General features: G+C 39.8%; 1 protein-coding gene across 1 annotated transcript; it reads left to right on the top strand.

The window, feature by feature from the left end:
* The first annotated feature begins 5779 nt into the window (after positions 1–5779).
* On the top strand, positions 5780–6526 carry LOC147441626 (uncharacterized). Its single transcript, XM_086483760.1, has one exon. The coding sequence runs from the start codon at positions 5780–5782 to the stop codon at positions 6524–6526; it is 747 nt and encodes a 248-aa protein (XP_086339886.1).
* The last annotated feature ends 19033 nt before the right edge of the window (positions 6527–25559 follow it).

Here is a 25559-nt window from a genome sequence, read left to right as displayed (position 1 = left end):
TTCACTTTTTACACTCACTAATGTAGTGACCAGGTTTCTTGCAGTAGTGACATTTACCTTTCTTCTTGGACTTGTCCGAATCACCTTTAGACTTCTCTAAAGATTGTCATGCACCAGACTTGGAGTGATGAGCACTCTCTTTACCCTTGTTTCTGTTCTGTACAACAAGAGCATGATCCATACCATCCACCTGTAAAGAATTGTTCTTACGTGATTGATCCTCCTGCAATATCAAAGCCACTAACTCTTCAAAATGAAGAGGCTCAGGATTAGCTCGCAAAGACAGAGTCAAAGAAGTCTGAAAAGTCAAATAAGATGGTGGTAGTGAATTGAGTGTTTTGGAAACCAAGTCCTTCTCTGGAATCACTTCATCAATGCTAAGCAATTGCTCTTTAAGATCCCTGATTTTTGTAAGATGCTCGATGATATCGTCACCTTCGTCCATCTGTATTTTGTCAAGTTGTTTCTTCAAAAACTCTATTCTGGCAGCGTTTCTTCCTCCAAACATAGCTTGCAGAGTGTTTGAAGCATCCTCACAAGTTCTGCAAGATCTGATATGTGGTGTGATTGTCCTCTTTATGGTTAAGGCAATCACAGCCATAGCTTGTGCATCTTTAGTATCCCATCTCTTTTGCTCTGGAGTGACTTGTGAGGGTCCTGCACCAACAGATGCACCACGACCAGGCGTGGCAGGTGCAATGCTACCTGGACGAACTTCATCTCCAGATACATAATCCCACAATCCTTTACCAACCAAAACATTTTTGGCCATAAAAGACCAAAGAGAATAGTTGGTACCATCCAATTTGTCTTCGGATGTAAACGCACCAAAAATCTCTTTCTCCATAGATTGAGCCATATTGTGGATGCACACAAGAGAGCAAAAGAACCTCCAAGAGATTCAAAAATCTCCTCTCCAATGCAAGCAAAACTCTACACAAAATCTTAGCAAAAAGCTAAGACAAGCTGCTTCCCAAAAGAACTGTTTACCTGAAGAAAATATGTCAAAAAGCACACCCTCTTGATCAAAACGCCTCCGAAAAGTAACTTCTGCTATGCTGCTCATAACAAAATTCTGAGGGCTCGAACGGCTTCAAAAACGGGGGTCAAACCCCCAGGTCGCCTGATCAGAATACTCCCGGAATGTCAAGGATTCTCCCACGAGCAAATATTCCGAAAACTGCCTGAAAACTGTGATTGCGCGCGCGGACGCGAAAACGCAAGTAGAGGCTCTGGAAATCACCTTGCTCTAATACCAATTGTTGAAGATGATGAAACAGGAAATAGAAGGAAGATAGCAGCTCAGAGTAGGAAGAAGATGGAGAAGGAGAAGACACAGAGCTTGTGTACGAGATCTCTGTAGTCTATCTCTCTGTATTAAAATAATAATGTATATTCAAACTCAGAGCTACAAAGCTTATATGAGACCCTAAGAGATAAGGTGTCCTTTCACACCAGATGTCCAGGGGGAAAAACCCAGTGGGAGAAAAGTGCCCCTGGTGAAGCGCGTATACACACTAACACTACTACATGTCTACAGAGGGCTTCACGGAGTCCTCCAAGCTACGCCATGTAGCTATGCACTAGAAAGAAGCTCGTCAATGGTGGGCTAGCCTTCGTGGAAACAGAGAAGCCCCAAAGACATGGAAAACTTTATGAGTTTCCATCATGAAGCAATTCCAAGCAAGCGATGCAAAGGGGAGAAAGTGATTACCATATGGTGTAGTTTGAAGCTTCTGTCCCATGAGTCTATCCACAAATATGTAGACAAGTTTTGGGATTTACATCTCAAGGCTATTGTCTTTCAAAAGATAGAATTTTGCAAGAAAAAGCAACAACTCTGTGCGGGCTTACGTGAAGAGATGACCGAGTACGTAAACTCCCAACGGTCTGGTTCTATCGTCAAAGTAATCCACCACACTATGGTTTCTTCGTGCATCAATTTCCAACAAGGGGCTAGATGGAATGTCAAGCCCATGGAAATCAAATACAAAAATGATGCAAGGGGGAAAACCAATACCCAAAATTCTTTCCAAGGCAATTCCAACAACAACAACAACAATTGGTCCAAGGAGAAGGGAGTTTACAAAGGTAAAAATAAACTCTCTCGTGAAGATCCTGAGGGTTTTCGCAAGGACCAAAAATGTTTTAACTGTGTGGACCTAGGACATGGATATCGTTCTTGCCCCAAGAGAAATGCCCTCAATGAGACTCCTACAGCTAACATCATCAAAGCCTTAAAAGAGGATGCTCATTGCAAAGGATCGCCTCTCTCCTATGCTTGGGGAAAGGTAAGGGAGCACGATGCCTTCATCTTGTTTGAGCCTGGCTCTACTCAATGGAGTTGGCCACCAAGTTGGGCATTCAAGCTTTTGATATGAGAGATATCGTAACATCTGACATAGCTTTCAAGGGACAACAAGCCTTTGATACTCCCTTGATTGGGAAGTTGAGCCTTCATGTCCAAAGCTATTTCGACAAAGAAGACTTTTTCATCTCTCCTCTCCAACATGAGGATGCTATCCTAGGGGCACCATGATTCAACCACATGGTTGCCAACATGAAGTTCTCTAAAAGGAGAATCTACTTCACCTCTAGGGGAAAGAACATGTATATAGATGCTAGTGGGTCTGGTCATACTATACCACTTGTAAATCCTCCTGCTTTTGATAAATCAATGAAGAGCTACGTAGATGATTTTTGTCAGAGTCCCTAAATGATCCTCAATGGTAGAAATGAAGAAGAGTTATACTTGGTTAATTTTGTAAAAGGATTCCAAGATGTGCTCATTGATGATATCCCCATGGACTTACCTCCAAATGAGGGGATTATGAAAATCAAATTGAGCTCCTACTAGGAATCTCACCGCCTAACAACCCTCCTTATCGAGTTTCCCAAGCTCAACAAGAGGAGATCATGAGGCAAGTACAAGAATTGGTAGACAAAGGGATGGTAAGGCCTAGCTCCTCTCCCTTTTGTTCTCCAATCCTTTTAGTGCAAAAGAAAGGTGGTACATACCGTATGTGTGTGGACTATCAAGCACTAAACCATATTGTTAACAAAAACAAATTTTCCATGCCTCAAGTAGAAGATCTATTTGAAAATATACAAGGCTCTACCTACTTCAGTAGGATTGACCTTAAAAGTGGCCACTATCATCAAATAAAGATAATGCATGAATATATCCTAAAGATCGCATTTCGTACAACGTTTGGTCTTTTATGAATATCTAGTCATGCCTTTTGGCTTGACCAATGCACCAGCCACATTCAATCATCTAATGGATAAAATCTTTAGACCCTACTGCAAATTCACTAGAGTGTTCTTTGATGATATCATCATCTACTCCAAGTCCTTGGAGGAACACAAGCAACATCTCCAAGTGATTTTTCAAGCTTTGAGGGGGAACAAGCTTTTTCTCAACCAAAAGAAAAGTGAATTTTTCCTTCAAGAGATTCAATACCTAGTCCTAATTATCTCTCAAGATGGTATCCATATGAATCCATAGAGGTAACAGGTAATAAAAGCATGGCCTAATCCAAGGAATCTACATGAGCTAAGAATCTTTGTTGGTTTTTGTGCATACTATAGACGCTTCATAGAAATTTTTTCTCAAATAGCAGGACCATTACATGACTTGACAAAGAAGAAACTTAAGTATTCATGGACTCCTAAGGAGAAAAATACTTTTGACAAGATCAAAGAGAATCTTACCTCCCAACCATTCCTCATGCTTCCGGATCTCTCAAAGCCATTTGAGGTCCAATGTGATGCTTGTGGTGATTGCCTTGGAGCAGTCTTGCTTCAAGAAGGGCATGTCATAGCATATGAGAGCCGAAGTCTTAACACGGATGAATGGGTCTTAGGAATTTATGAGAATGAGCTTTTAGTTGTTCTACATGCCCTAGACACATGGACGCACTATCTATTGGGGACTCCATTTAGTTTATGAACAGACCATCAAAGTGTTAAATACTTGATGATGCAAACCAAGCTTTCCGAAACACAAATGAGGTGGAAAATTTTCTTTTGCAATTTTATTTTCACATTGCTATGGTAAGCACAATCAAGGGGCCAATGCACTTTCACGACAACCAAAATTTGATGCGGTGTCTATAGCAACTCACAATGATCTATCTTCTATATAGATAAGTATGCTACTGACCCTGACTTTAAAGGCATAATGTCAACCCTTGCTTTGGGGAAGAAAGAGGAACTATTCACCTTGCAAGATGGTTATCTTCTGTTGATGACTGGGATCTTGCTGAGTCTGATTAGTTGTTGACTCTGCATATTGGTGAGTCTGATATTTGGTCAGTCTGATTATTGGTGAGTCAGATGTTTCTCAATCAAATCTTGCTGAGTCGGATTCTGGATTACTATTGTTGAGTTTGATATTTATTTGAAGTTGGATTTCACTGCTGAGTCGGATTCCCGTTGAGTCCGAGAGTTTCTTGTGTTGTTGAACCCCAACACATTTGGCAATCCTGCTGTGTTTAGAGCTTTTTTAGGGTTTGGTCGAAATTCTCTCAGTGTCAGCATTGTTGCGGGTATCTTTGTTTCATTAACTGATTATGTATGTCACAACGACCAACTCTGATTTTTTCATTTTTCCCGTTGGGCCATTGAAGGTTCCCCCAACACATTTGGTGAACCTATTGCAATTTTTTGTGTGTTATGTTTGACATTCTTGTCTTGTTGATTACATAATGTAATGGTATGTTTGGTGGGTCTGATTACCTTCTATGTTCGCATTCAAGGTTGGTGTTTATGTTTCACGAGAGTAATGATGCTATGAAAGAACCTATCCCGAAGGAGAAATTTTTAGACTGAGCAGCAGATCATGTTTGATTGGAAGCATTGCTGCAGATTCAAAATTTAGATTTTGTTGCTATAAGTGCTACAGATTCAAGTTGCATAGATTCATCAAGGTGTTGAAGATTCAGGTTGCACACATTCAACAAGGTGTTGTACATTCATGCTGCACAAATTTAGACTGTGCAAAATAGAAAACATTTGGATGATTTTGCAGAGACAAAAAAACATTTTCTTGAAATCAGACAGAGAAATTTGATGCTGAATCTGATGTTGATAATCAGATATGTCAAAGCAAATAAACTCAAGAATGGTATCTTTTATTGAATCTTTCAAAACATATAAATACATCACTAAACTAAAATATCCCAATCAATTTAAGCAACCAATTAGATGGACTATGCGGATCCCGGCACAGCATCCGTGGCTCTTTGTATAGCGAATTGATTGGGTCTCAGATTGGTGTGGTGCATCGATCTTGAGGGCTAAACATGATTGCTATATTTTAATGAAGTGAATGTTATGGGGAGTAAAAGAAAGAAAGAGAAATGTGAGGTTTGCATGAGTAAGAAGCATGAGGTGGATGATTGTCCATGTGTAGTTGATGAGTGCTCAAAGAGAGATGCTTGTAGGAAGTGGTGCATGGTGAATTTGTGCACAAAACTTCACAAAATTAGCCGCAAATTGCAAAAGGCAACTTCCTATAACAAAATGGAAAGAGCCTTAGAGAAGCTAGATGATTTTCAAGATGACTTGGATAATGCATATGAATGGCTAGATGATCATAGACGGGATAGGTGAAAATCATGTTCTAGTAGAAAGAAGGTTTTCAAGTTGCAAAAAGCATGTGAGAAGCTGAGGGATGCATATGCGAATGAGTTTTGAAGGGGATTGGAGTGATGATGATGATGATGATGATGGATGGATCATGGAGCCCGTAATCCACCAAGTAGGGATACCAAAGATGGAGGAAAAGGATATGCAAAAGGAGGTTGGCCAAAAGAGCCTAGAAGAGCCCCTAGATACCCTTAACCTACCACTAGAGTATACCCATGGAGTGGAACAAGAAGATCCATTGCTTAAAACTATGTTGTTTGCATATGGAAAATACGGTTACCCTATTTGTGGGGAGAAGCATGTCATACGTAACCATGATGTTCTTCATGTTATTCAAAGCCCACTTGAAGAGGTGGATAGTGAGATGAATGCAGAGGAGGAATTGTTGAAAATCAAATTTCCTAAAATTAGATTTCCTGAAATCAGCGTTGCAGAGGATGAATTTTTGGAAAACATATCAGTTCAAGAGGAGTCTCCACCAAAAATACCCCTACAGGTGAAAATGCTACAAAAAGGTTTTGAAGGAACATTGAAGGAGTTTATAGATGCTGATTGTGTTGATCGAATTCAAACAAAACATCAGACCACTATACCAGATGTTGTGGATGATCAAGCGAATCAAAATTTTGGTTTTGAATGTTTTGAAGGACATATTTTGATGTCACAGGTTGATCTCAAGCAAGGATATGTTTCAGTTGCAAAGAATTGGAAGAATCAGATTGATTGTTGTTCTAATCTAGATAGGGATGAATCAGGAAAAGGTCTCACATATCATATTGAGCATGAGGAATGTCAAGAGAAAGTCTTTAAAGAGTATAAAATAGGTTTAACAGGTTTTGTGGAGCAAGGCAATCATCTTTGGAATACAAAATGATGAAATATCAATGAATGTATATTCTAAAATTGATGTGGGACAAGTTGTTCTCAATCCAAACATGCTTTTATTGGAGGATGTTTTATTTTAAAGTTGATGATGTAGTAGAAGTGGATTCTTACAGAGTGGATTATCATATTTGGATGGCAAAATATCAAAATTCAGATTTTCATGTGTCCAAAGTTTGGAGTTGCTAATTTTTGGAAGAGGAATGTGCTACAAAGTGCATAATGATCAAAATTTATTGTTTGTGGATGCAGTTTCAACTCATCAAGTTGACAGGATCTATGCGGATTATAAGAAGCTTATATACTTGATTTTAATGGATATTCAAAAATTTCAGGCAAATTTGCATTCTCAAAAATTTCACGCGGAATTGACAAATAGATTTAGTGGATTGTGCTTTACTAAGGAGGATAATCAGTTTTTCAAAATACAGGATTGGATAAATTTCATTGGAAGTGCGGATAATCCACAGTGCGGAATATCAACAATGCAACGGATTTGTGAAATATCTACAGAGCAATATTTTCCAGAGGGAATGTCAATTGATGTGCATAAACAGGTGGTAGATGTGAAAAAACAGGTTGCGGATATGGGAGAATTGATGGTGGATAATCAGAATGTGGAATTTCAGGAGTGGTTTTTACAATTAAATTACAATTAAAGTGTCCATGTTAATGTTGATTCTGATGGTTTTGCAAGTTTTCAGCAAGGAGGATGATCTGATGGAATTTATGAGGAGTTATTTCAACAAGGAGGATGATCCGATGGAGTTTATATGGTCTTTTTCCATCAAAGAAGAATTATTTTTGCCTACACTTCATCTTTGGAGTAGAGGACTTCTCATTGAATTTTGGTTCCATAAGTTTATTTTGTATGATCTGATTTGGATATATTTGTATTTGAGAGGTTCTGCTTAGCCATGGTGTTCTTTGCTCTGTCTGATCTTCTCTCTATGTTTTGTTTGTTGAGTCTAAAGTTATCTGATTGTGTCTTTTGTTGAGTCTGATCATGGAGTGAGTATCTATTCTTTGTTTGAGAGCATGTGTGAGAGAGAGTTTCTTGTGTTGTTGAGCCCCAACATCTTCTCTACAACAACAGGCTATGTGCTACCCACTCCCTTCGTGAGAAACTTATGTATGAATCCCATGCTCCTCCCTCTGAAGGGCATAGAGGCATTCAACCTACTCTTGAAGGAGGAGAGATGTACTTCTATTCGCCTACCATGAAAGTGGACATACAACAGTATGTTTCAAAATTTGTAGTATGCCAAAAGACTAAGTACGATAGAGGGAAGCAACCTCAATTACTCTAGCCATTGCCAAACCCTAATTCACCATGGGAGAGTATATCCATGGATTTTATCTTTGAATTACCCAAGCCTATCCATGGGAATACGAGAATATGGACAATAGTTGACAAGTTTAGCAAGCAAGCAAACTTTATTCCTATCAAAAGTACTATTAAGGCACACCAAATGGAAACTCTCTTCATATCTCATATTTTAAAACCATGGATTTCCAACATCCACCGTGTCTGATAGAGATCCTAGAATGACCCATTAATTTTTGGAAAGGTCCCTTTGAAAATCTAGATACAACATTGAGTTTCTCTTTGGTCTATCACCCACAAACGGATGGCCAAAGTGAGATAGTCAATCTTATGATACTCGATTTACTAAAGACTTATGTTACACAAGTAGATCAACGCTCACAATGGTAAAAGACTTACGTCTTGTAGATTATGTGTACAATAATACTTTCCATACTTCTATGGGAAAAGAACCTTTTGGAATCACTCAGGGAAGACCTAAAAGTGCCTTGATACTTAAAGTACATGGGAAGATCTTAGTTGCCGATGAGTATAGCTGTGACCTACAAGAAGTTTTTCAAAAGATTAAGGAGGTTATATCCATCTCTCAACAAAGGCAGAAAATTGCCGCTGACAAGCACAGAAGGGCCTTAATGTTCAAAGAAAAAAATTGGGTTTTACTTAAGCTTCCCAAGGCTCGATTGAGGAAAACGATGGGCAAAAATCCTACGGGCCATCAAAACTATTATGCAAAATAGCAAAAAGATACTAAGGTCCTTTTCAAATCTTGAATCCAATCAATGATATGGCTTATCAATTAAAGTTGCCCAACCATTGGCTCATACACAATGATTTTCATGTGAGCCTACTTAAGCCTTGCAAAGAAGAGCCACCAAGTGAACCAATTATTGAAGACCCTCCCAAAATCGAAGACCAAGAGGAGGTGCTACAACCGGAAGCTATCCTTTGGCATGAAGACAAGGTAGTACGACATGGTAAGATTATCCGCCGATGGTATTTTATTAAGTTCAAAAATTATCCTTTTAAGATGCTAGATGGATGCAAGAAATACAACTTAAGGATAGGATGAACCTTGTCAATGCTTACAATGCTACATTAGAGTAAGAAAATGTATAAATTTCTTCTAAATGACCAATGTTTTTGTCTTATAAGACTAGTTCTCTTTTTATTGTGCACAAATTTAAGTTGTATACATACTTAGAATCATGTTTGTGATGACGACGTCTCTCAAATACCAAGTAAAACTTGTCGCTCTACTTGGGAGAATGAAATGGACTAAAGAGAAGACATGCTTGTGACATCTACGTCTCCCAAGCACCAAATGGAGTAGTCATCCATCTTGGAATGATGTCCTAGGGTAAAAACGGATCCTCTACCTGCTAAGGAATATTGCAAGTCCGGGTGAGGGGTAGAGTGGTAAAAGGGGCAAGTATGAGCGGAGAGGTGTAGCAAGGCAAGAGACAAGCAACAATTTGGGGGAGTAGGGCCCACAATGCAAGCAAAGCAAGAGGGAAGTGGGGCAAGTACTCAAACCATCCCAGGAAAGTGACGAGTAGGAGAAGTTAGGGGTGATAGGGTGAGTGCATGCAAGGGTAGACGAGGGACGCAGCGAGCGATTGATAAGTGAGATAGTAGGGAGCCTAGGCTAGTACAAGCAAAGGAGAGGCATAAAAGAGGGTGGGCAAGAAAAATGAGGGCAAGCGTGATAAAAGATTGCAATTGAGGCAATGAGGGTTAGGAGGGGCAAGAGATAGAGAGATAGAGTGAATGGGGTGACCAAGCCAAGGGTGAGAGGGGGCGAGAGAGGGGTAGTTTAGCGATGGGTGCGAGTGGGACAATCAGTGAAAGATGAGGTTGTAGTGATGTATTCAAAATATCGAATAGAAGAAAAGTCTAAGAAAAATTGGTTTGGAGAGAGAGAGAGAGAGAGAGAGAGAGAGAGAGAGAGGTAGATAGTTCTATTATCATCCTTGGAGGTCAAATATGACCTATGGGACCAAATGACCATGTCACATGGTGTGAGTGGAGGTCATAAGTGACTCGATGCTCAAAAATGGTTGAAATGAGCGTCGCAATAGAGAGTTCACATCATGGTTGGGAGAGGAAGGTATGTAGGGAGATCTCATGGTTGAATATATGGGGAAAAGAGGACCTAATGTGGTCAAAAGATAAGCACTCAAGTAGTGTGTGGTACTCAATCTCTCGCACTTGACGAGGACATAAGGTGCAAATTCAATGAGACTCCTCGCTAGTTCCCTAGTGTCCTATCTTGCAACGTAGAGAATGGGAGCTAAGATGAATGGAGGCAATGGTGCAGATCACACTCAATGGTATGGGCTCAAGAATGTATGGCTGGGTTCGGTTACCTCGTTTAGAGAAGAAGAGAGATTTGTAGTTTGAGGCAACATGTGTAGTGTAATGGCTGAAGTAAGAACAACCGGATATCTCCCAAGCTGTGATACATTGGCATTGTAAGAAGGCCTCATTAACTTGGGACTCAATTGATGCATCCTTGACCAAGTGACATGCATCCCATCTTCCAAACCATTTCTTGATGTCAAGCATCCACCCCGAACTTAGTATTTTGCTCTTGCATGTATTTTGGATCTTCTGACTTTCTTCATATGCGATTCTAGGAAGTCGATACAAAGGGCTACGTTGTGTCTTAAGCATGTACTCCACAACCCTTTGCATCCCCAAGTTCTCAATGGGAAGAAATCGTGACTCAAGAAGTAAGAGCATGTAGGGTGTTTGTGTCTTGACTTGGAGAAAGTTGGTGAGAAAACGCTTTTGGACATTCTCAAACTCTTTCCAAGTAGAAGTCCCGATGCTACCACCCCACACCTCCACTCCATAAAGAAGCACCGGTGTCACCAATGTGTAAAAGAGGTACTTTTTGAGAGCCCAACACTTGATCTCTACAACATTGCACATGTTCTCAAATGCATAATAAGCCCTCTCTCTGGCTTCCAAGCGACGCATTGCACAATCCTTCCATTTATGATTGGATGGAACCTCAAGGCCAAGGTACTTGAAGCTATCTACCACTTCAAGTTCCTCATTGTTGTATGCAATGCATGGATTTTCTTCATTGAGGGTATTTACAAGCATAACCTTGGTTTTGGATCCATTCACGATCAGCCCTCTATGTAGGCAAAAGCGTTCCAAGACACTCATAAGCTTTTGTGCATCTTTTAAAGTATGTGCCAAGAGCACTACATCATCGGCATAAAGCAAAAGCATGATCACAACACTTCCGCTTTTGACCTCTTCTATGCCTTCTTGCTGCATAAAATCAAGAACCATGCATTTCAATTCATCAATGAGTATACCAAAGAGGGTTGGGGAAAGTGGGCATCCTTGTTTGACACCAATGGTGTGTGGAAAAAATTCTGGAATTCCATCTCCCATACGTAGTTGACATATCACTTTTTGGTAGATACGAAAGACTCCATGCATAAATTCTCTCGGCACTTGAAGGCTTTGCATATGTCTCCAAAGATTTCCTCGTGGTACCATGTCAAAAGCTTTCTTGAAATCCACAAAGCAACAATACAACTTTTTCCTTTCAATCAAGAGGCTTCCATAAGAACTCGAAGAGTGACAAGGTGATCAATAGTGATCTGATGCTTTTGAAAACCTGCTCGGCCAAACACATGTTTGCCATTCTTTTTAGCCCATTCACTTATCTTCATCTCCATGATACATTCGAATAACTTTTCGATCAAAGAACCAACCATTATAGTGCGATAGTTGTTCACATTGTTTACATCTCCTCCTTTGTGCAAAGGTTTGATCCAATTGGAAATCCAATCATGAGGCATGCCATACTGAAGTGCAAGGTTAAACATATTGTGTATCCAAGATCATGTTTTCTTGCTTGTCCATTTAATCATTTCAGCCTTGACACCTTGAAGGTCCCCTGCCTTGCGAGTAGCAAGTTTCTCAAGCACACGGCATACATCTTCAATGGTAAATAAGGGAGGCATAAATAGAAGGGAGCTACAACACTCCATCTTATCAACAGTGGGTTGCTCATAGAGATTCTTCCAATGAGTATGCATATTCTCAAGAGTCAAGTCACCAAAGCTCTCAACATGCTTGCCTTTTAGATCTTGCCAAAACTTGCCACATGCATGTGCTTTCTCTTGCACTAAAAGAAGTTTTTTTTTGACTTCCTACCTTCTCCTCTTTTTTTGAACAAGTGCTTTTTATGTGTGTGAACGTTCCAAGTAAAATTCCTTGTCTTTGTTTGAATCCATACTTAGCAAGTGTTTTTGGGCTTGACTACACTCCATGTCAAACCATTTCTTCTTGGTGCTACCCTTCCTAGACCTTTTGCAAGACATGTGTTTCACCGAAAAGCATTCCTTTGCACAAGAGAAAATTACTTCTTTGAGAACTTTCCACTTGCATTCTAATGTTGGGCTCTTTTGATCTATCAGAATTAACATTTGGTCCACCATATCAGCATATATAAGTGATCGTCTGAAGTTTAGAGGTAGGTACAAATGATTTACATCATGATTGGAGGCTACATACTCGCGTCTTTTACCACACTTCAGGTCCATACATAACATTCTATGATCCAAATCTAGATTCCATTCACCAAGTGTAAAGCTTTGTATGCATTCTAGAGTGGCTTCTAAAAATAATATATAGTCAATCATGTTGTCACCATTGTGATTTATACATGTAAAGTCATTGGTGCCTTTCCATAAAGATATACCATTTGCAATGAGCATTCCGGTACTATTGCACATATGTAGAAGTGACTTTTCATAGTGATCCATTTCTTTTGCATCATTTGAACTTCAATTATACATGTATGAGTCATCCATTCTTCTCAAGACATGCGGCATGTCAACTTGTTGTGTGTTGTGTTGTACCATATTTGTGCAAGCATTCATGTCTCCAAAGACAATGACTTCAACCCTGGTCTTTGTAATGAGCAATGTCTTCCTCTAGTTCAAAAAAGGGTTGATCTCTATCCATATCCCTCAGCGAGCATAAAAGTTGGAGTCATAGTGAGGAATGTAGCAACCAGTCACAAACATGAGTTGACCATTTGGTGGACTGATTTTCAGTCATAAGTACCGTTTATACTTATCTTCTTTGACAATGGAAACATCTTTCAAACCCTTTTTGATCATACATGCTATGCCTCCTTGGCCTCTACATTGCTTTGCATTTTTGGCCCACATCAAAGAATGCACATCATATTTGTCAAATCCAAGAATTTTTTGCACATCATCCTCCTATGTTTTGACAAGAAGTATCACATTGGAGTCATTGGTAAGTCTTTCTCTCGAGCGAGGTACTCCTAGTTTTCCAACTCGATTTGCACCATAAGCCATGTAACTAGACATGCCAAAGTATGTAGCAAAAAACTCTTCAATGGAAACCACAAGAGATTGGGGTGTTTCCATGCTTTCCTCCTTGATCCCACGAATGATGACTCTTTGAGTGTTTTGTCCAATCATGCAATTCTTGAGTGTCCACATTCTCTACATTCTTTGCTTGGACAACGGCTTGCGTGATAGGAGATGTAGAAACCACATTATCCTTACATATATCAGCCCATGATTTGGATGCATTTCTCATCTCACACATATCATGTTGTATTGTATCTATCATTTCCTCTTTCAATACATGATCATTCTCAACTTTATTCAAGCGCTTTTTCAATATATTCATGTCAACAAGAGAGCGCTTACATTCTTGAACTTCATTCTCAAGATGCATCAAGAGTGTTGTTTGCATTTCAAGAACCTTCTTGAGGTGCTCATTATCCACAACAAGAACTCTTAAAGTGCCATTCTCCATTGCAAGTGTGCGCAACTCTTCACCTTGCTTGTTAGCGATTTCTTGTAATGAAACCAAGTAAGCCATTATCATTTCTTCTACTGTAGATGATATGGTTGGATTAGCATCCAAATTCCTTGGAGATTTTGCATCATTCTCCATGGAGAGTGTGTATTTTTACCCTTGCAAGTTTTGTTCGACATTGCCTTCAAGCCGGCAACAAAAACATAAAGTTTTGACATGTTTTTCAATTCCGAGATGCTGTTACAGCAAAGCCTTCCATTGCACACAAAAATTATGTCTTTAACTCAATATATAGAGGGCATCGTGCTCTTTGATTGAGGCTATAGATCACCTAAATTGGAGTTTAAATGAAAACGTTATGATAAAATGAGTGAACTGTTGTCTAATAGGTCAAAAAATGGCACACACACACACACACACACACACACACAGAGTTTTGGAGGAGGGATAGTGTGTGTGTTTATGTGTGTGTGTGTGTGTGTGTATTTGAGGAGGGGAGAGAGAGGGGGGATAGAAAAAGTGGGTGAGAAATGAAAGGAAGGAAAGAGAATTGTGTGTGTGTGTGTGTGTGTGTGTGTGTGTGTGTGTGTGTGTGTGAGAGAGAGAGAGAGAGAGAGAGAGAGAGAGAGAGAGAGAGAGAGATAGAAGAGGAAAAGTGTGTGTGTGTGTGTGTGTGTGTGTGTGTGAGAGAGAGAGAGAGAGAGAGATAGAAGAGGAAAAGTGCAAAGAGATAAAGAGTGGGATTTTAAGGAAGAGAGAGAGTAGAGGAGAGATTGGATGGAGGAGTATATGGGGAGTTGGAAAAAGAGAAAGGGAAATGAAGGGATGAGTGGAGGTAAGAGAGGAGAGTAAGGAGTATAGGAGAGAAACAGCAGGAGGATAAATCATTAAGTAAGGGACCAAAGAGAAATTAATTGAAAGGGGGTTGTATTTAAATACGGATATCCACCAGACTACAAGAAGGTTTCACCAAAAAACAAGCTATTCAAGAGTAGAGAGAGAGAGATCTTGAACAAGACGTGAAAGAGGGAAACACTATAAAGACATCCTCGAGAATAGGTAGAAGCTATCCAGCAGTTACAACAATTATCAAAATAAAGATAGCAGGTGACAATCAGACAAAGATGGGATAGAAGCACGAGGAAAAAGAATGCTTTGGCAAAGCCAAAACCGGAGGGCGAACTGATGGAGCTAATGTGAGGGTTGGGAAAGCTTGGTGGAAACCAAAAGCTAGTCAAACTAGGTGTTAGGAAAGGCATGTGCAAACTAGTGATTCTAAGTGTGGTATGGCCTAAGGAAAGACCCATTGACTAATGGTAGAGATTCTCTAGATAGGGTGTGTAGTTGCATAGCTCCTTGAGAAATAATATTGGTGTGATAACAAATGGTCCTTGCCACATTGGGAGCAATTTATTTTCTTTCTTTAAGGACTTGACCTTATATAAAATAACTAGCCTTTTCCAAACCTTTTCGCCTTCAAGTGTTGATCATGCCAAGCCGTTCGTCTTTGTTTCTCTATTTCCAAGGCCTTGGCTGCTAAAATCCACTTCTCTTTTGTTAGGGTTCAAGCCAAGTAGCCGATCGCCCATAACAATAAGAAGTAGTGAGGTAGAATTCCAAAACCCCCCACTGAGATCTCTATCCATATTGCAGTCATGTCTTCTCTTCTTCTCCCTCGCACTCTGCATGCACCATGAACTCCTAAGTGGTATCACAGTCGGAGTGAAGGCCTTGCATCATTGCAACATTGCGACAAATATTGCAGTGATGCTTTAAAAGTTTCAACAATGTTTTGTAGCAGAATTGGAGCTAAGGAAAAGGTTGGTTTTCAGCTTGATTCTTGTTGACCTTACCAAAAAACGTCGTGGTCTACAACTTTCCAGTTGAAAGTTTTTTCAAATTCAGCACCAATTTTGTTGTACGTTTGGCAAACTATCTACAGGTCGAGGGTACTGCAGATTTTTATAGATCTATTTTGACCTATAAAAGCAGCATATTTCATGTCCATTCCTTCTTCCACTTACCATTTTTTTGAGATCTACAACTTTGCAGAAGGAAGTTTTAGCAAATTTTGAACGGTTTGAAAGATATTGGTTAATCAATTGCAGGGTATTTGAGAAGTTGCAGGTAGATATGCAAACCATGTATGCATATTTTGGTATTTTATGGAGCTGATTTTCTACATCTATACACAACATATCTATGAACATCGTTGGTAATGATAGCCATTACAGTTCTAGTGGGAGTTTTGGATGCATCTAGTTTATGTGTCACTAGCACTTGAGAGTGAATGTGCTTTGTTGAGTGTTTTACTCCCTACAAGGAGGTGGATTTGTGCTTTTACTCCCTCCATCATTTCGCCATCCGGTTTTTCTTTTGTGCTCATGAAAAGAGAATGCGTACATTGATGATCAGTGGGAAAATTTTAATGAGCATGCTATGGTGACCATTCTCATGCACTCAGTGAATCTATTTACTTCACAACAGTAGATAATACCAATGCCAAAGATTTATGGGATGCTTTATGTGCCGCCTAGGATGGAAAAAATGCATGGAGCAAGGTTTTTCCTATGAAGAAACTTATGTGTATCAACATGAAAGAAAGTAGCAGCAGTATCTCTCATTTGAATGAGTTCAACAATATTTTTTCATAGCTTACTGCCAAAGGTCTTAACTTTGATGATGCGATGTGGCTATCTTTTTGCTATGTTTGCTGCCATTTTCATGCGATACACTCAATACACGCATAAGTAACTCTGTCTCTAAGGGAAAGCTTGTTTTCAGTGATGTTATGTCATAAAAACTAATATCTAATACTCGATCATTTAATACGGGGGAGTACCGGGAGAGTAAAAGCTAGAATATTGGTAGTCTCTGTCAAGGATCCAAAGGAGGGAAAATAGGGATCCAAAGGGGGATAGCCTGCAAAAGAGAAACGTGCTTCAATGGGGCTTAAAAGACCTCAGGTTCAGCTCCATTAAGACTTCCATAGGCTAAGGTTCCAAAAATTTAACCTTTTATCCAATGGACAAAGCATAGGGGAATTGGATTGTCATGGGGAAGACTAAAAGTTCTTTCCACATCCCTAGGAAGGAGGGGGCAAGCCCATTTTGCAGGGGATGAGAGAGAAACACACACACACACACTCCAAGGCTTCCCTTCACACAAAGGGAATAGTGAACACATGTCAAGCTCCTAGGTCACTTGCCCCAAGCCTCCCCTCAAATCCTATTGGATGGACATAGAAGTGGACCAATGAGAATCATGCTAGAGTAAATTAGTCTAATCAATTTAAAAATTCCAGGCAATGAAGAACATGCAATTGAACTTCTTCCAAGAAGTTCACTTCCTAATAAACCTCCTTATAGAGTTTCCCAAGCTCAACAAGAGGAGATTATGTGGCAAGTGCATGAGTTGGTTAAGAAGGGCATGGTTAGGCCTAGCTCATCTCCATTTTGTTCACCATCGTTATTAGTGCAAAAGAAAGACAACACATATCGTATGTGTGTCGACTATAGAGCACTAAATAGGATCACTATCAAAAATAGGTTTCCCATTCCAAGGGTAGAAGACCTATTTGATAAGCTACAAGGGTCGATTTACTTCAGTAGGATTGACCTAAAAAATGGTTACTATCAAATAAGGATAGTTGACCAAGACATTGTAAGACCACATTTTGCACTACGTTTGGTCTTTACAAGTACATTTTCATGACTTTCGGCTTGACCAATGCAACAGTCACATTTAACCGCTTGATGGAGAAGCCAAACCTTTACTGGAGTGTTCTTTGATGATATAATTATCTACTCTAATTCACTAGACGAACACAAGCAACACCTCAAAGTAATATTTCAAGTTTTACGAGAGAATAAACTTTATATTAATAGAAAGAAAAGTGAGTTTTCTTACAGGAGATTCAATATTTAGGTCACATTATCTCTCAAGATGGCATCCAGATGGATCCATCAAAGCTAGAGGTAATATGTGAGGGCCAGACCCAGACTCGACCCTACTCACCTCCCTTAGTCTTCCAGACTGCTCCAGGGAATGACATAAATCTATCTACAGGTATCCCTCCCACTTGAGACCGACACCTAGGCAAGACTCCAGTCTATCTCGAATGCCAACCCAAGGGGGTAAATGTCATCAATTTGATGTCTCTCTCTGCTTATCATAATTTAATCCGTCCTTGGCATCTTTCAGTCACCCACACCCGAAATCGTGGTCCTTAGTCTTGATTCTCTTGATCTTTAACTTGAGAATTTGCTCTTGCTTTCTTGTTCTCCCTTGGTTCATGGCGATAACCCCTTTTTCCTGACAAGCAGGCACGGCAGTTATCACTTTCCCCTAAGAAGAGGGATCTTGTAATCCTACTTGGTCTCGCTCATTCCCCTTACTCGTTTTTATCCCGCAGAGTCCTAGGGTTTAACATAATTTTTTATTCAACATCCGGCCATCTGACCCTTTGGATCCGCCCACCCACCGAACCATTTCATGAATATACCTTCCCGAGGTAGTACTTAACTACTACAAAATCAGGAAGACAGTCTATTAGACATCGTCAGACAACAAGCATCATACAATCTATTTTCGTACCCTCGTTCAAGGAAATTCATCTGGTTGTTCCCATCAGATCTTTATTTAGAAACTTTTAATTTATTTCTTTTCCTTTATCTGCTATAAGTAGTTTGTAACTAGTTCCCTAACTAATCATGCAATACATGTAGCTTCAACCAATTCATCTCGCCTTACTTAGGACCGAGATAATCTGTTACAGCCACCAAAATGGCAACATCTTCAAAATATTTACCGGAATTAAGTGTTTGTAAAAGGCTCTTCTAATTTGATCATTCCTTCTAGAGCATTTTATTCAAGAGGTATAGCACCATCTGGTGACAGATGCACGGGATAGCCCCTATTATTCCTAGCCTGTCCAGTTGCTTTTTACAAAACCAAATCAAAAAAATTTCTTTAATTCAATTCACATCATCCCCCCTCAATATGACCTCCTCATCCAACTATTGGCATCAGGCCATACCCGGATTATGGCCGTTTTCTAATAAGAAACCGCAGGTACTTCACCTATCCGGGAAAAAATAAAACAAACCCATTCATCCCTTATTCCTTGGGCATGAATGACCTAGGTATAACAAACTTTCCAGTTATGCTGCCCTAGCCGAAAAGGGCCAATCTCCGTCAAGTTCCCCAAGAGAATCCTCTCACTAGGCCGGCCTTTCAATCAAATTGACCCCAAGAAGATCCATCTTTGTTTCCGGTCATTTCCAAACAATCTTCCAAACTCCTAGTTAAATCTATGTTTTGCAATGGGCTATCCCTATCACCTCTCAAGATTCTTTTTTAACTCCTAGTTGGTAATTTCCAGGTTCATTCATTTATCAACGTCCTTAATTCCTACTTTCATTAATCATCTACCAGCCAAGTTTATTTAGAAAATACAAGCGAGTTTTTGCCATAGGCATTTTGATAGTTAATGTCTCTTCGAAAATGCCAACTTTAAGTTCAATCCCCATTTTGTACGAATCCTAGATTTTGCAATCCTTTGCCATCCATGGGGCATCTCCATGCAAGCTTGTATAGTTCTTGGTTCAAAACAACACGGAGGTCAATTCCACAAAGTTATCCCCTATCTCCTCCATCCCTTATTTAGAAACAAACTTGAAATTGACAACTTTATAATACACTTCAATACCAACTTTTATCGAGATTAGACAACTACTATTTTTTTATGGTACTTAGCTTTCCATTTAGGAAGCTAGAAGGTCGTCCTATAATTTATAAGTCTTCAAGCTATCCATTAAAGCTCGCTTTGGGGATAAAATGGAAATCTAGAGGTTTCCATTAAAGCTTGGAAGAGAGGATTATAACCATACATTCTTCCTACTGTAAAGAGACATGCAAACCCTAAGCTTGATTACCATAATGAGACTAACCCTTTCTCTCTTTAATGAGACAAGGTTTCCATGGAATCTTAACCCTAATCACACAAGGTCACCACGGAAGCTTAACCCTAATCACACAAGGTCACTTAACCCTAATCACACAAGGTCACCATGGAAGCTTAACCCTAATCACACAAGGTCACCATGGAAGCTAAACCCTAATCACACAAGATCACCATGGAAGCTTAACCCTAATCACACAAGGTCACCATGAAAGCTAAACCCTAAACTGAAAGCTTGTCTTTCAAAGATTTTCCTAAGTGTAAAATTACCATCAATGCTTAGCTTAAGGATGCAAATCTACCTTTGAAGCTTAACTTAATGATGCATAGATACTCTTAGCACTTAACCCTAATTGCGAGGTTACTATTAAAGCTTAAACCTAAAATACAAGGTAGTCACTAAAGCTTACACCTAAGTGCAAAGTTACCATTAAATCTTAGATTAAGAGTGCAGATTGACCTTTGAAAGCTTAACTTAATGATGCATAACTACCATTAATACTTAACCCTAATTCCAATGTTACCATTAAAGCTTAAACCTAAAATACAAAGTAGTCACTAAAGCTTACACCTAAGTGCAAAGTTATCAATAAAGCTCATCTTGAGAGTACAAATCTACCTTTGAAGCTTAACTTAATGATGCATAACTACCATTAATACTTAACCCTAATTTTAAGGTTACCATTAAAGCTTAAACCTAAAATACAAGGTAGTCACTAAAGCTTACACCTAAGTACAAAGCTACCATTAAAGCTTATCTTAAGAGTGCAAATCTACCTTTGAATCGTATCTTAATGATGCATAGATACTCTTATCACTTAATCTTAATTACGAGGTTACCATCAAAGCTTAAACTGAAAATACAAATTAGTCACTAAAGCTTACACAAAAGTGCAAAGTTACCATTAAAGCTTAGCTTAAGAGTGAAAATCCACCTTTGAAGCTTAACTTAATGATGCATAGATACTCTTAGTACTTAACCCTAATTGCAAGGTTACCATTAAAGCTTAAACTTAAAATACAAGATAGTCACTAAAGCTTACACTTAAGTACAAACTTAGTATTAAAGCTTAGCTTAAGGATGCAAATCTACCATTAAGCCTCAACTTAAGGAAGAAAGGATACCATTAGAGATTATACCTAAAGGCAAGGTTGCCATTAAAGCCTAGACCAAATATGATGCACATAAACCTTCATAGTATTAAAACACATGGTTTAGGTTAATTAATCCTGTTAGAAATGAAAATTACCTCCTCTAAACAAGAGGGACGTAGTATTGAAGTCCTTCTTGAAGAGATGTGAGGCTCAAGGAAGAAGGAAAGGGATTTAGGATGAAGAGGAAGGAGAGAGGAGCTTCTTTACAAAACCCTCAAAGGTTTGGCGTTCAAGAGAGTGAGAGAGCAAGAGCAACGTTTAATGGAAACCTTCATTTACTTAAGCATAATCTTGAGCATGGCAAGTATGCAAGTAGCTTAGTAATGTGTGTAAAATTACAAAGGAGAGGGGGTGATTATATAGGAAATGGTGGGTAGAATACAGTGTATATACTCGAGAGGGGTGGATGAAAAAGGACAAATACAGTCCTACTAAAAACCCACTAAAGTAGAGAGAGAGGGAGGCTGGTTGGACTCACCTTCAATGCAAGCTAGAGAGAGAATGAGTGGAAAGTTGCAAATTTTGACTCATTCAAGAATTTTACTTTAAATTGATTTCTTCAATCAAAGAATTTTATCTCAATTTGAATTCTTCTAAATTCTTATTGGACCCCAATTATCTCCTCAATTCCTATTGGACCCCAATTATCTCCTCAATTCCTATTGGATCCCAATTCTCTTCTTAATTCCTATTGGACCCCAATTCTCTTCTCAATTCTTATTAGACCCCAAATTCCTCTCAATTCTTATTGGACCCCAATTCTCTTCTCAATTCTTATTGGACCCCAATTCTCTTCCTAATTCTCATTGGACCCCAATTTCTTCTTAATTCCTATTGGATCTCAATTCTTATTGGACCCCGATTCTCTTCCCAATTCTTATTGGATCCCAATTCTCTTCTCAATTCTTATTGGACCCCAATTTCTTCTCAATTCCTATTGGACCCCAATTTCTTCTCAATTCCTAGCTCTTAACTTTATCTTCCAATCAAGTTAGTCCCTTTTTTTGTCAGTTCTGGATCTAGATCAGTTTCCACGTGGCTTTTGATGAAGAAGTATAAAAATAATCTTAATTTGTTTTTTTGGAAAAATATAGAGATCATGTTATTTCTTATCCGGAATATCCTTATCTTTTCATTCTGGAGTAAAGTCTCGTTATTCGCATGACTTCTTTGTCGGTCATGCTTTTTCTAAATTATATTCTAGGCTGAAAAAGTTCTGAATGGCTTTAGGGTTTAGGGAGGCACCTTACAAACTCCCCAACAAAAAGAAAGAGTTGTCCTTAGCTTGAGACATGCTTTAGAGAGTAGACAGACTCAATCTTCGATGAACTTATGATTGAAGATTGTTGGCGGATACGCCGCGACGGACGTCAGCACAGCGAGAACTCACCTAGCAAGATTTGTCAGCTAAGGACGAAGCTCGACCCGTAGGTGCATGGAAGCAAGCATAGGGTGTCAATCAACACTCGACGGACTCTCCACTAATTCCTACAGAGGTCACTACCCAATGTCTACAGCTTTCACGAGTGTATAAGAGGAGATTTCCTACAATGCTTCCAAGAGCCAAATACCCATCAAACATTCTCAAAATGCCACAGAACTTGAAGGAGACCCTACTAAGACCAATAGGTCACTCTCCCTAAGGTCCGTGAACCAAAATCCCAACCCTAAACACCTGGTACAAAATCACGAAGGATGTTTGGCCGAAATATGCAGGTCGTCGTTTCCAGAAACTAAAGTGCCTAATGTGTATCTCTACTCGATGCGAACCCGTGGATATGCTGAAATGCAAAAACGGACAACGTATGCTCACCGAATCACCACATGAAGCTCATGGATTGAGCTCACAAAACTAGACCGTACGCCCGCAATGTACGTATTGGCGCGTAGCTCTCGTCGGGGTCAACACGCTACACTTCTCCCCACTCGATTCCGACCACCGGTGCATGCGTAGCGTCAAGATGAAACTGTCACTCTCTCTCGTACACAGTACGCTCACTCACAGAGAGAACTTTTTTAAAAATGACAAAAGGTTTTTCCATTAAGGTCAAAAGTGGTATAAATACCTTATAATCTCAAACCCTAATGTCCAATTTAAGCACGTACTCGATCTAAATGTAAAAAATGGGATACAATCCGGAAGCTTCTGTAAGCCCCAATATTTACAAAGGTGAAATGTCGATTTTTCTCAAAGAATAGTTACAAAAAATAATATTCCACTGAGCTCCGTAGTCCAGCTCTGCTAACACTCCCCCCTCCTTGTTCATGTCGTTCCCGACATGGCAGTTGAGATACTTCTTCAGTGTAGTCTTTCTCTCATCTTGAGAAGGGACTCATATCTCGCATGCGGAGCCAGTAGCATCGGGTCAAATATATCTGTACTGATTGTGAATAAGCCGGTGTGGAAGGCTTCTTCAAAGGCCCGGAGGTGATACGAAGGCAAAAACATGATTCTCTAATAAAGCGCATGTATCACCTTGTGGGAACGCTGAGTAGACAGATCGTATGCACATCTGTATGTATCTTGAAATAAAAAGATACTCTCTGTCGCTTGGCCTGGTTTGAAGGTTTCGAAGACTGCCAAAAGGGTTTTACATATCTTTCTCATCATGATGCAAGATAGGTTAGGCGAGCTAGTGAACAATTTGATGGCGCTCGTTAGGGTTTTCACCATGTATTGCTCACTTATTCTCTCGCATGCCTTTAAGCCTGGTAGCTTCGGGTAATTGAGCCAAGTGGGTTGGCTTCTCTGCAATAGCTCATGGGCTTTCCATGTCCTCATCCTTGGTAGAGGGCAGAAACTGAGGTTATCTTTGATCACTTTAGGGGCCTCTACCAGATGGATTAGATATTGCGGATATTTTGTGAGCCATGCCTTTCTCCACCTGGGCTGAGAACCCACTATCAGCTTGACCCCTTCAGGTTTGGAGATATCTGCCTTGTACATTGGAACTGTTGGCTCCTCTTTTATTCGTTTGTTGATCGTAGCAGCTTCATACTTTAGCAGAGGATATGGGAGAGAGGGTTGTAGCAATTCGCGCCGAAGGTTACTGGCATCTATCTTCTGAATAGTCATCGACTTAAACACCCTCTGTTCCCACTCCAATGCTTCTCTGGTTGTGTCTTTTACGGCCGCTTCTATGGCCTTCTACAGCTTTTCTTCCTCTTCTTGTGTCAGATCTTGGGGCTCTTGGGTCTCTTGTGAGGGTCCCACAAGGATTTCCTCTTGCATGGTGGTGTCCACTGGATTTGACACATTTTCTATGTCAATTCCCTCCATGGCTGCTGGCTCGGTGCTAAACTGCTGCTCTTTCGTTTGCTGCTGGCCTCTCAGCGCTTCTATCTGCTTCTGAAGTGTCTTCTTTTCCTCTTTCGCTTGATCTCCCATGTTTACTAGGAGGTCGTTTAGATCTTCATTTATTTTCTCCGCCTCCTCGAGCTTTCTCTTGATGGCTTCTAGCTCATTCTTCATGGCCTAATTTTCTTCTTCTAGGCGGTTTTGCATTACCATAGATCCCTCGGCCAGCATCAGCCTTTGCTTCTTCTCCAGTGTTAACTCCTTTTGGAGCTCCCTCATTTGTTCTTAATATAGCTCATTCTGGCTCGCTTCATGATCTATCTCTGCCTTTTCTTTGGCATTCCTCAGGGTTTCCACTTCTTTGGACTCTTCAGCAAGTTGTAGAGTCAGGTTGTCCCTTTCTCTCTCTACATCTGTCAATGACTTACTGATTTTCTCATTAGGCAAAATTTGGACTCACAAAGGGGCCCTTTAAGGAGTTTGACTTCACCTCTCTCTACCAAAACGGGCGCATGGATAAAGTTTTGCAAACAAACTCCAAAGTTGGTGGAGGTTTGACAGTTAGAATGTCCTCTTCAAGCTCTATCTATTGATATATAGCACGCCATGAGATTCCTCATATTTTAGAAGATTCTTTTTTGATTCACCTATGATGTGACAACTTTGTCGGAATCTAAGTGAATCAAAAAAAGAATCTTCTAAAATATGATGAATCTCATGGCGTGCTATATATCAGTAGATAGAGCTTGAAGAGGACATTCTAATTGTCAAACCTCCGCCAACTTTGGAGTTTTTTTGCAAAAAAAATATCCATGCGCCCATTTTGGTAGAGAGAGGTAGAGTCAAACTCCTTAAAAGGCCCCTTTGTGAGTCCAAATTTTGCCTAATGTGTATTCTTCTTCAGCTCTTTGAAGCTTGTTTTCTGCTTCCTGATTTTGTTGTTCCATCTCCTGGCATTTTTGTAATGCTGCGTCTAGACTGGCTTGAAGCTTTTTTTGTTTCTCGATATTCTCTTGGCCTTGTCTTTGCAGTGAGTCCACTTCAGATTTGATAAGAACTTCATTTGTCTTGAGAGTATCAATCTCACTCTTAGTGGCCATTGATCTTGCCCTGATCCCGGTTAGCTTTTGCATCACCACATCCCAATCATTGGTAGGTGGCTGTAGGTCCAGCGTATCGGTGGCCATCTCTTTCAATTTCACTAAACGCAGGCTTTGCATCTATTCCTTGGACCTTGTGCTTGTCAACTCAAATGCCACAGTAGCTGCCTCTTCTCAAGAGTAACCCGCAGCTAGTAGATCAAGAAATATTATGAAATTCTTTTCTTCTGGATCTAGCTTCTCCTCTTTGGGCTCAGCTTCTTCTTTCTGCTCTTCTTCTTGGCTCTTCTCTTCCTTGAAATATTCTTGTTCATCCTCCTTTTGTTGGGTTTGTGGAGGGCTAAGGGGAGGTGG

This window comes from Adiantum capillus-veneris, chromosome 15 (genome assembly GCF_014529385.1).
Source record: "Adiantum capillus-veneris isolate H3 chromosome 15, ASM1452938v2, whole genome shotgun sequence".
In the NCBI taxonomy this organism is placed as follows: Eukaryota; Viridiplantae; Streptophyta; class Polypodiopsida; order Polypodiales; family Pteridaceae; genus Adiantum; species Adiantum capillus-veneris.
The sequence above is the reverse complement of the archived record's forward strand: the minus strand, read 5'-3'. Positions and strand labels throughout refer to the sequence as shown.

Excerpts from the sequence above, each read along its gene's own strand:
- LOC147441626 (XM_086483760.1), top strand. The coding sequence starts at position 5,780 with ATGGAGGAAAAGGATATGCAAAAGGAGGTTGGCCAAAAGAGCCTAGAA.